Source organism: Pseudochaenichthys georgianus, chromosome 19 (assembly GCF_902827115.2).
Source record: "Pseudochaenichthys georgianus chromosome 19, fPseGeo1.2, whole genome shotgun sequence".
Taxonomy (NCBI): Eukaryota; Metazoa; Chordata; class Actinopteri; order Perciformes; family Channichthyidae; genus Pseudochaenichthys; species Pseudochaenichthys georgianus.
Window position 1 is genome coordinate 13032891 of NC_047521.1, and position 12821 is coordinate 13045711.

The 12821-nt window shown below is 42.2% G+C and overlaps 1 protein-coding gene across 7 annotated transcripts in view; it reads right to left on the reverse strand.

The window, feature by feature from the left end:
• LOC117465048 (glutamate receptor ionotropic, NMDA 2C-like) overlaps positions 1-12821 on the reverse strand; it is a 93537-nt gene that overhangs the window by 16330 nt on the left and 64386 nt on the right. For 6 of the 7 annotated variants that reach the window (XM_034107906.1, XM_071206778.1, XM_034107902.1 and 3 more), the window contains 2 exons: positions 1843-1863; positions 1260-1428 (listed from right to left, as the gene is read on the reverse strand). In XM_034107906.1, coding sequence (XP_033963797.1) covers positions 1260-1428; positions 1843-1863 — 190 coding nt within the window. The remainder of the gene's footprint in view (positions 1-1259; positions 1429-1842; positions 1864-12821) is intronic. The other variant, XM_034107905.1, reaches the window with a different exon arrangement.

Sequence of the window (12821 nt, forward strand, 5' to 3'; positions counted from 1 at the left end):
TGCTGAAATACAAAAATGATTGTCTCATCATCCGAGCATCCAGAGAGAGAGCATGCTGCATCTCAGGAGTGTTTAGATCCAAGCTTTCTTTTCCAAAAAAGCAGGAATTATGCAGAAAGAAATACGTTTTTTTATACACACACACACACACACACACACACACACACACACACACACACACACACACACACACACACACACACACACACACACACACACACACACACACACACACACACACACACACACACACACACACACACACACACACACACACACACACACACACACACACACACACACACACACACACACACACACACACACACACACACACAAAGCGACTGCAGGAACAGAAACACAAGCAGCAAGGCAAGGCTCTCCTGAGGAACACCTGTTCAGGGTGCTTCACTTTCAGATGCATCTGCGTTTGATGTGGCTCGCTGTGTGGAAGAAAAGCGTCGCTCCATATGTGCATGCAAGGCCTCACACCACTGACCAAGCCAAAACCCATCAAAGAATTTCTCCCCGCCATGCAGTGCTGTCACTGCAGACGCTGTGCATCATTACTGCCATCTCCCAACAAGGCGATCCTTATAGTGTGTACAGCGGATTTACTATCCTTTTGTACAGCTTTAAAATGCTTATATCATCTGTGTGACAATGGCTAATTTATCATCAACATTTCAATATAACATAACTAATGCTGTACGTAAAACACCTGAGACTTTTTAACATGAACCTTTTCCAACATCTGACCAATTCATTTTGTATTTGAATAATGTCATTTGTGGGAAAACGCACACAAAAATGTGGATTCATTTCAGCTTTAGAGTAATGTTTTGCTTTTTTTGTCTTTTTGTATTTTGAATACATTTTCATGAATTCATGGCTACAGAAAGTTTTTTTTAAAGATATTGTATTATTTCCTTGCTATTTAAATATACATATATATATATATATATATATATATGTAGATCGTTCTATACTAAGTCCTTTTCGGCCCCAGGATTCATTTGGAGTGATTCAGCTTTGAGTTTACTGCAAATATTTGGTGATAGCGTTAGCATGCTAAACACCACTTACCTCTAATTTAATCGTTGCATGTCACAACCCAAAGCTACATTTATTTGGGTTGGATCTGTGGATGAACATTTTAAAGCACCTTGTAGATGAACACTAAGCGACTCAACCCAGCTGCACCAGCTGCTGCATTCAGGGATTTAATCTTCCTTAAATAGCTCAGCCCTCAGTCTTACCTCCCCAATCATGCCGTTCCAAGTACCACGGACCAGCTTGCCATGTTTTCCATTGGTGACTAAGTAGAGGTCATATGAGAACTTGATGGTACGGGACAGTTTCTTCAGGATATCTATGCAGAAGCCCTTACAGCACAGTTTGGTGTAGGACTCCGCGTGGCCGATGTCACTGAAAGAAAGATGAGAACAAGAAGCGTCACACACAGTAAACGCAGTGATAGTTTTCAACATATTCTGGTAAATAAAGTCCTGTCTGGCCTCTGGGACTATATTTAGCTTTCTAGACCTAAGCTGTTGTTTTGCCTCGTTCCAGAGAGTGGGTGCTAAATAGTTGAGTGCTCTCATTCTGACAGTGACTATTGTCTACAGCAGTGAAGTGAAGGGCAGGCAATGGCTGGTACATTAGCTAAAATCAATATCTGTTAACAAGGTGTCGATGGAGACGGAGGACACAGAGAATAGATACATACGCACACAAACACACATAAACACAGGCAGAGGCAGTGTGACAGAGATGCATGAGTAAATGTGATGGCCTCTAATCAAAGGCCATTAAGGTGTGTAGCATGTGAGAGACACTTACTTCATCTCTGTGTCCTCGCTACTTAATGGGGTGTAGAAGAAGAGAGCAGAAAGACAGAAAATGGTGAAGACATAATCAAATAAAAAATGACAAGACATTAAAACAGAGGACGATGAAAGTTAAAAGCATACAGATTGAATAGGACATTGACAAAACTCCAAAGTATCAAAGTGGAGGCCTAAAATGTACAAGGGCTATTCAGTCCTTGTAAGTTATTCAACTTAGTGTGTGTGTGTGTGTGTGTGTGTGTGTGTGTGTGTGTGTGTGTGTGTGTGTGTGTGTGTGTGTGTGTGTGTGTGTGTGTGTGTGTGTGTGTGTGTGTGTGTGTGTGTGTGTGTGTGCAAGATAACCTCAGCATGTCAATTAGTTACCACAGGAGCCAAAGAGCATTTAAAAAGATCATTAAAAAATCATGTGAATAAATAAATGTGGGATACACTGAATGATAAAGAGTCAAACGAGTAATTAACATTCAAGTGGATTATTCTCAACAGCGTAAGAGTTAATTTTAGAGAAATTTGAAGTGTTTTTGAAAGGCTCGCTTATTTCACAGGAGACAATATCTCAGATAAACACTGCGTTAATTAATTGCTGCAGGAGCTGGCCACCTGTCGTCATTATACACACAAATCACACACACACATACAGACTTCTATTGGTGTCTTCCCGGCATACAGACACACGCACACATGTGGTACAGTGTCCGTGGAGGATTAGCAGCAGATGTGTTGTGTTCTTCATAAAATGCCTGGAAAAAGTAGTGCAACGTGGAGGGAAGTGCCATGAGGGAGTCAGACCGGAGAGAGGAGGAATCTCAGGTGAGCAGTAGACAGGAAACACATGGCGAACAACCAGACACTGCCTGACAGGACAGGGTTCAGTTTGGAGAGAAAGGGCGGAGAGAGCAAAGGAACAAAGATGGAGGAGGATGAGGAGAAGGAGGAAATAATTGTAATCACCACCAATGTGATCATTTAAGAATGGTGAGGGGGAAATACAGTAAACAGTAATAGGGACATTGTCATTTCAAAGATATTCAAGCAAACACGACGGTGGCATGGTGATTTCCCCTAATTAAAAAAAGAAGAGCCCCCATCTAAAAGAACACAAAGAAATCCAGTTTAATCAAACAAATTACTCCCAATGCCAAGAGCCAGTACAGGAAGTTATGAATCTCCATTTTTGCTTGGGTTTTACTGTTTTAGTTCCTTAAACTGTTAGCATGGATTACTTGCCATAACTTAGATATTTCTTCAACCTTATTTGTAGTTTATCAAGATCAGCATAGTTCATAAAAAATGAACTGTTATCCAGGGTTTTGTAAAATCCTCCAGCTCATTCGATTTGGCAATAGGATTTAAAACAAGTTAAACAACTTTTGGTAATATAATGTGTCTAGTTCAAAATGATTTAAAATAAAGAAAATAGTTTCAGAAACTTGTTAGAATGACTTCAAGGAACATTCATTGTCTGATGAATTAGACCCGAGTGGACCAAAATAGCAGTCACTTTGCTGCAGCAGGGTCAGACAGTCTGCCTGGCTCAGTCCTGGTTCTGGTTCTCCCGTGCCTCCCTTTCCTAAAGTGGGTGGGACGCCACACAGCAAAGCTCTGCTCCTAAACATACTATATCATTTGTTTTTTTAAGTAGAGTAAGGCATTTTAGGGTAGAATTCCTGCTCCCTAATCAGCACAGAGGTAGGTGCAGCTTTCCGGCGAATGAGGCCATCATCTGTCCAAAGAAAATGATTTTTTAATGAGCAAGACAACCTTTTTTTCTAATTTCGCAAAACATCTGCTCTGCAGGGAAGCTGCTCAGGCCACACAGCAAGTTTAACTGATTAATATAGCAGCCAGTCCTCTCTGCCTCTCTTCTTCTCCCTGTTTGTTGGTCAACTTCCAAATAGGACATGCCAGCCTTAGAGAAATGGTGAAAGAGAAACAGAAAGAGGGAAGGATGGGATAACATTGTCCCATGCTATGACAGATGTCCCCATGTTGAACAAATAAATCTTCTTTACTGGCAATCAATGTGCCATCGTGCCCAACAACAGCCGCTACATATCTCTCTCCATAATTAATGTGCCAGCCATGGTCAGCTCTGCAATCTGCATAACTGAGACACACGAACACACACACACACGAACACACACACACACACACACACACACACACACACACACACACACACACACACACACACACACACACACACACACACACACACACACACACACACACACACACACACACACACACACACACACACACACACACACACACACACACACACACACACACACACACACACACACACACACACACACACACCCACACACACACACACACACCACCACACACACACACACACACACACACACACACAACACACACACCACAACACACACACACACACACACACACAACACACACACACACACACACACACACACACACACACACCACACACACACCACACACACACACACACACACACACACACACACACACACACTCAAGGATACATGTGGACGCAATGAATGGCAAATTAACATGGCATTTACAGGCTATTGTTTGTTTTCTGTTGTGCGATAAAAAATTAGATAAAATTAGACATTAAATATATAATTGTTCAATACAAGTTATAGTGGTCCACATTACATTTAAATAGGTATTTGTCATTTTGATTAATACATTTGATTGACTTTCTTTCAATCTAGGATGAGAAGTTTCACATCTTTGTGTTTTATATGAAGATGCAGCCAGCAGCTTGTTAGCTTAGCATGAAAAGCATAACCCTAACCCTAGTAGCTAGCCTGGCTTTGTCTAAAGGTTAAAGAAAATCCTTCAACTAGGACTTATTTGGTTACGAGGAAAATTGTTTGTACCTTTGGACAGAAACACGCTAGTTGTGTTCTGTCTGATTTGTGACAGTTAAGACAGCAGTATGAAATTTGCGGCTGGATGTATTTTGTTTTGCATGTGTTTGACAATGTGCCACAAAGCCAAATGTTATCTTCTTTTTTTGGTATTATCATACTTCGGCAAATTGTTATGGTTCTGCACTTTGGTAAGCTCTATGTGGCAAGCAAACAGCACAGCAGCAGAAATACATAACAATCAATAACAAGCACAAATAAATCCTCCAGTGAGATTTAAAGTTGGAAATAACACAACTCTTGAGTGCACAGCAGAGATATACAGTAGGTCAAGGTTGGTTTGAGCCCTTAAATAAATTACTAAATCAGGGCACTGAGGTGTGGTGGTTCTGGCATTAAAAGGTGCAGAACTGGCAGCAAATTGCGTGTTTTCTCTGTTTTATTGTTATTCCCAAATCTATTGGTATGCTGGACAGTATGCTCTGCTGCTTCAGAGGATCTATTAATCATTTGTGAATGTGGGAACTTTTCTTCTGGTGTGCTGTTGTCCCAACATCGGCAAGCCAAATGTACTAGTCCCAAGCAGCCACAGAAAATGGAAAGTCAATGCATTAGTTAATATTTTATTCTGGTTTCCTTGAAGTCCATAATGAAAACTGTTGGTTGGTGAAGCAGATCTCATCTTTTCATTTGCACAAGTTATTGTCCAATGAAAACGCAACATGAAAGCCTTTAGAAACCTAATCTAGATGTCGTAAATATGCACGCATATCATAGAGAACACCATAAAAAGGCTAATCAAGTATTAGCATTTCCTTTCACGCGGACCAACAAAGAAAACCACTTTGAAATAAATACATAGAAATAATTCATTAATGCTATCTTGGAGGATTCAAGCAGAAACACAACAATGTGTCTGTGATCAGAGACATATGTGTCATCTCTGATTAATTATTCCAACACAGCAGGTTTTAGGCACACTTTGCAAATGATATCTGAGACAAAGAACTGATTTTCAAATGCAAATGGAGACAGCAAATTATAAGGTGTTACTGGCCATCTTGTTAAATAATATTACATTCATAGGTGTAACGACCACCGATCGGAAACAAGGAGACACTTCATATCTCATGCCGAAGAGAATTTCCAGAGAAAGACACTAAGTCGACCTTGAGTAAATCTATATTTTAAAACAACTCTGAAACAGTTTGCCTCAGCACATACAGGAACAAGTCAAACATGACTTAATGATACTTTGACATCCCATTCGTCATCTTTGAGGATAGACACGATTGATTTTAGGATTTCCCAAAGTAAAAATATGATGTTTTGTAGGAGTTATCCAGTTGTCAATGTGGAAACAATAAAGTTAAAGTGGTTGACAATAGTTTTACGACGCAATTATATTTATGACAGTCTTGAACTTTTATTGTTTGAACATAATGAAGACATTGTGCATTCCTGAAGAGCACCAGTTGTACGTAGTTATAGGTAATAGCTGTTTAATGGCTGTCTTCTGCCATGCTGCGCTCGGTGTTTGACACCAGAGGTGTGTTTTTAAGGTGCTTAGACACTCAACACACACAATTACTCTATGCTTAATGAAGTGTGGAGGTTCGCTGTGTCGACTGAACTAAACTGGGGCAGAGAAACAGAGCGGGAGGGTGCAGGTGTCTGTGTTTATGACTGCGTATCATTTGAAATGTTTCAGTACTCGTGAAGACATTATACGTTTTGAAATCCATTTCTTTAAAGTATTTTTTATGTAGGCACTCAAAATGTGGCTAAACAAAGATAGCATATTGGCAACTTTATCATCAAAAGTGTCATTATAATCTTAATATTTCTTATCAAATAAATAATATGATTTTTGGGAGATTAAATGCAAGAGAAGTTTTCTTTGAGAATGCAAGGTAACAAGGGGTAACTGATTCACAAATAGTCATTTTGTGAAGGAAGTGTTCCTTTTAAAAACAGCAACTAACAAAATAATATCAACTCAAGGTCCACTTGCTCGCTTGTTCTGGAGTTTCTGGACTAAATAGACCTTGAGAGGTGATGCTAAGAATCATAGAAAGTTTGCACCTAGAACTACATCAATGGAGAAAACTGGATCTGATGATGTGGACGCTATGATTCAGTAAAAGTATGATATAACTTATAATACTAAATTGCACAGCTGATGGAGTAAAAATTGGGTAACACTTTATATTAAGGTACACAAATTCACCATCAACTAGTTGTTAATTAACATGCATATTAGCAGTATATTGGCTCTTTATTAGTCATTATAAAACACGTATTAATGCCTTATTCTACATGACCGTATTCTACAAGTAAAAGGCCATTTGTTGAGAGTTTTTCCTCAATAACCCTCTAATTAGTGCTTATTTATTGCAAGTAAGGAATTTGTTGTACATGAGTTTTGGTCTTAATATGCGCTGCTCAATATGGGCCTAATAAGGCAGTAGTACCACAAGAATAGTAATTCTCCCATAATAACACTTAACAAATATGATCTATTCTCATGTAACAAGACATGCAACTATAAGTGTTAATTAAGTCTAAATAACTCAAAATTAGGTATTTATATCTAAGAATATGTTCCCTATTTTAAAGTGAAGTCTTGTTCATAACCAATAAGCTAGTAATTTGACTCTAATTGACCTGAACAGGTTCCCTATTCTAAAGTTGCCACCTCTTCACACTTTGTAAATACATTATAGCACACAACTACTGAAATTAACCTCAACAGTACATGAACAAAGTAGGTACACGTTGAAATATCTGTTTTATTAATGAACCAATAAAGAGAGGTTCAGACACATAACAAAACCTGTCAAGTTTCACCAAGGCTGAGAACATATGCAGTCTGTACTTTTTAATAAAACTGATTTTTAACAGATTTTATGTAGTTGTGGTCATACTTTGTGACCTGCTTGTATGTACTTACACACTAGGTGTACTGTTCTCTCTATGTGTTGTACTGTCTCAGTGTGAACTAGGGCTGCACGATATACCGTGTCGTGACAATAATCGCGATATGCGCATCGCGTGGACGTGCGATTTAAAAAAAAATGTTTTAGGACTTTCGATATTAAGTAGGCAAATTAACTCAAACACCTCATGTTACAATTATTTTGCTGCTTGCTACAAAAGGAAAACTTGCGCGGCTCTCATGTCAGGGGTACTTGAGTGAGTGACATGCAGGCTCTGTATGTCACTCAAATCTCCAAAGCAAACGGACCCGGTGATTAAAGGTAAAAACACTGAATAAAGTAGTTTCATGTGTTTGTCCAGGGCAGTTCAGCGCTGCTAACCGAGCTAGCTCAGCTTGTTGCTCTGATAACTTAAGATCCAGACGTCCGTGACTAAAATCCTTCATCCGGTTAGATATAGTTAAAAAAATACCAATTGTATAGCATTAAAGTTCAAGAAAGGATGGTTTGCGGGGGGGGAAAAAACCCGGTCTTTTCTTCAATTCCTGTATGTTTTCATATCGCAATATATATCGCAGGGGGGGGGAAATCGCAATGTCAGTTTTTTCCAATATCGTGCAGCCCTAGTGTGAACATAGATTAAACAGCCAGCCAAACTCTTTTGAGAGCCAGGCAATGAGCAGCCATGCTCCTTTATTGACTTATTTGCAGTCCACTGACATTCAGACGGAGTGAAACTATACAAAAAGAAGTTACAAGACACTTAATGATCTCATACATGCAAGTGTAACATACACAGATTAACACATAGGACCGCTAAGTGTAAACAAGGTAAATATAGCTAATGCTAGCTGTGCAATAAGCATGTATACAGGCTAGTATGACTAACGCTAGCATGTATGCTAACGCGACCGTGTATGCTAATGCTAGCGGGGATGCTAGCGCGGATGCTAACGCATTTTCTCATTGTGTTTAAACATCTCCAAATGTCATCACATAAACACAATACATGTTACTAATCGTTACAGTGTAAGGATTACACTTACAGAAAAAAATAAGTCGGGCCCCCCCAACACAAATAGTCAGGCTCAGTGGGGTGCTGTGGGGAAGCTTGACGTTTCATAGAGGGTGCTCAAACATTTAGGGTTCTCATTCATAACACTCCGTTCAATGTCTCACTATGGGATCACTCATCGCGGAGCAAACAGAAGCATCAATCTCATTACGCCAATCCTGATTGGCTGGTGATCTTGACGTCAGCGTCAGGGAATCCACCCCCTATAAGTAGCTTGCGCTACGTCGCATGCGTCATTCAAACACCTCTTCTCGCTTCAGAGCACATCTCGATGGTAGCCGGGCTAGCTTAACAGTCCACAGACTGAACCCAAAGCTAACTTTCAGTCGACGGGCACTCGCCGGCTACTCTTCTGCTAGTAGGTACAGCCGATTCGAATCATCAGAGCCGCCGCAGATGGACCAAAAAAGCGTTTGAAAAAAAATCGTGGGTCCGCTCGCTCAGTGAAACAATAACAACGGAACATGGAGGAACAAAAGTCTGCGTTTAAATCGCGCGTGTGTGTGTGTATAGGTGTGTGTGGTTAAGCACATCAGCCTGCGGTCGCTCTTTAGCCTTACTAATGATTATTTCTGAAGGTATACACAGTGAAGGCGGTGCGTGAAAGGCGGTGCGTGAAAGGCGGTGCGTGAAAGGCGGTGCGTGAAAGGCGGTGCGCGGCGCGCTTGTCTTCTCAGAGGCTGAGTTAACCCTCCCGCTGCCTCCTGGCGCTGCAGAGATGTCATGAAGTGAAGGAGGTTTTCCTTCTATAAAACAGCTGTGGGCAGCAGATACTGTGAGTGTCACGGACATGAATTCATAGATCAAGGCAGACTGGTGCACACACTCTCCTGTTTTGCCGATCCGGTGCTTAAACAAATATAGCTCTACACCCCTGGCCGAAATGTCCTTAAAATGAAGTCCGAGTTCGACATTTTAATTCATGTCCTGCCAACACTGACAGGACAGAAGGCGACACGCCCGTTCTAAGCCGTGTCCTTCACTCCTCACAAGCTGCATCCCCAAAAAGTGTATTATGTTGTTACATCGTTTCAGATGTGATGTTTCAGTGTGCTCTTGATACGCCATTAAAACGGTAAAAACACGTTCAGTTTCCTTTTGCTTTTTGTGTCTCCTGTTCACCAAAACATACCCATCTGTGATGGAAAAAGAAAGTAATCTAAAAGTAATCTAATTACGTTACTTTTTTAAGACACGTAACTGTAACTGTATTCGGATTACTTTCAGAGCCATGTAATCAGTAATCAGTAACTGATTACATTTACAAAGTAACCCTACCAACCCTGCCTATGGGTGCTGTCCTTTCACGGAAGGTGGTCACCACGGACACATGTCTGACAGGCTGGGGAGGTATTTACGAAGGTCGTCCGGTGAGGGGTCTCTGGAGTAGAGACCTCCAGCGGGCGCACATAAATTACCTGGAGCTTTTAGCGGTGTTCCTCACCCTAAAACGCTTTCTGCCTTTTCTCAGAGGACATCATATCCTCGTGAGGACAGACAACACGACCACAATATCGTATATAAACCGCCAAGGGGGTTTGCGTTCTCTCCAGTTACACATGCTGGCACGCAAACTGATCTTATGGAGCGGCAGACGTCTCCTCTCTCTGAAAGCGACGCACGTACCAGGAGTGATGAACCTCGGGGCGGATCTACTGTCCAGAGGTGCACCACTATATGCAGACTGGACTCTACATCCAAAGATTGTGAGTCAGCTGTGGGTGCGTTACGGCAGAGCCGCGGTAGATCTGTTCGCATCAAAAGAAAATGCTCAATGTCAGCTGTTCTTTTCAATGCACGATTTAAACGCACCGTTAGGCGTGGACGCGCTCACGCGCGTTTGGCCTCCGGGCCTTCTATACGCGTTCCCACCCCTGGCTCTGATACCCCCAACTCTGGCCAGAGTGAGGGAACAACGCCACACACTTATCCTGATAGCTCCGCACTGGCCCGCAATGTACTGGCTGGCGGAGATATATCAGCTGCTGTGCGGGCAGCCGTAGCAGCTCCCACTACGCAGGGACATACTGTCTCAGGCGGGGGGGGCGATCTTTCACCCACACCCAGAGCGCTTGGCACTATGGGCCTGGCCCGTGAGTGGTACAATCTGAATACAGTGGGACTCCCTCAGAAGGTGATAAACATTATTCAGAGTGCGAGAGCTTCCTCCACCAGGTCTCTCTATGACTGTAAGTGGAGGGTGTTTGAGGAGTGGTGCCTTCAAAAAGGACACATCTCTTTTCAATGTCCTGTCGGGGTGATTTTATCATTTCTACAGGACTTGATTGATAAACACAGAGCTTTCTCTACGATCAAAGTGTACCTGGCTGCTATTGCTGCATGCCATGTGGGCTTTGAGGGAAAGACGGCTAGCCAACATCCTTTGGTCTGCCGTTTTATGAAAGGGGCTCGCAGGCTCCTCCCTGTTTTCAGGTCACTGGTGCCCTTATGGGACTTCGCAGTGGTTTTAGATGGGCTCACTCGACCTCCATTTGAACCCCTGGAAGAAGCTGACATGAAACACCTGTCACTGAAGACAGTGCGGTTACTGGCTCTGGCATCCGCCAAGCGAGTCAGTGACATTCATGCGCTATCTGTACATCCTTCATGCACTCAGTTCGCCCCAGGGCAAACGAGAGTGTTGTTGAAGCCCAACCCTGCCTTTATACCTAAGGTGGTTGGTTTATGTACCCCAATTGACATTGAGGCATTTCCTCTGCCGCTGTGTTCCTCCGGGGAGCAGCAGCAGGATCTATTGTGTCCAGTCCGGGCTTTACACACATATATGGACAGATCAAAAGAGTTTCGTCATAATGACCAACTCTTTGTGTCCTGGGCTAACCCTCAGAAGGGCAAGCCCGTTACTAAGCAACGGCTCTCCCACTGGATTGTGGAGGCAATTGCTTTGGCCTATACGAGTCAGGGTTTGCAGGCACCTTCGGGTCTGCGTGCTCATTCGACTCGTGGTCTGGCTACATCCTGGGCTTTGTTCAAGGGTGTTTCCATCCAAGACATTTGTGCAGCAGCGAGCTGGTCCTCGCCGCTCACTTTTGTCCGCTTTTACAGGCTAGACGTCTCTGCTCCTAGTGTGGCCCGAGCAGTGCTGGGCACCTTGTTGAGTCAGAGCTCTACCTGTTAAGTTCTGGTTGGTTTGGTGAATTTCGAGATAAGCTCGTCTGGCAATACGGGAGCTACAATATCCCATAGTGAGACATCGAACGGAGTGTTATGAATGAGAACTATAGGTTACTTACGTAACCCCAGGCTCAGAGTAACATGTAGTGAGATGTCTCACCAGATGGCCCTCCTTGCTATGGTGAAGCGAGAAGAGGTGCTTATTTTGAATGACGCATGCGACGTAGCGCAAGCTACTTATAGGGGGTGGATTCCCTGACGCTGACGTCAAGATCACCAGCCAATCAGGATTGGCGTAATGAGATTGATGCTTCTGTTTTCTCTGCGATGAGGTGCATCCCATAGTGAGACATCTCACTACATGTTACTCTGAGTCCTGGGGTTACGTAAGTAACCTATAGTTTCCCATTAATGTACCGGTCGCTATGGAATTTTCTACTGCAACATTCCCCACACAAATACACAGTGTGACAGTTACAATGAAGGCTCGAGGCATATAGGTGTAAGCAGGGGTAAAGTGCTATTTTTATAGGTGGTGTGTGGACCTCACATAGGGGGGTCCGGGGGCATGCTCCCGCGGGAAGATTTATTTTTAAATATTGAAGTTAAAAGCATCAATCTGGTGCACTTTGAGAGCAAAATTAAGAGATCTATGGACACATCCCTATATGAAACAGACCTGTAAACAGATTTACTTTTTCTTTATGAATATTGTACAGATCACCCTTTTAAACTTTATTCTTTTTTTACTGTCATAATAATATTTCAAACCTGTTTTTCATTTATTCTCTTATTTTTGTATAACTATAATGATCATATAGACGTGTGCCTCGGAAATAATTGTTTACATTAATGGTGACCAAAACGTTTGAGACCCACTGAGATAACTTAGAGTAAAGTTAACTATCTAAACACTCAGATGGTCCTTTAGTTCACTTAGCCTCTCAGTCTG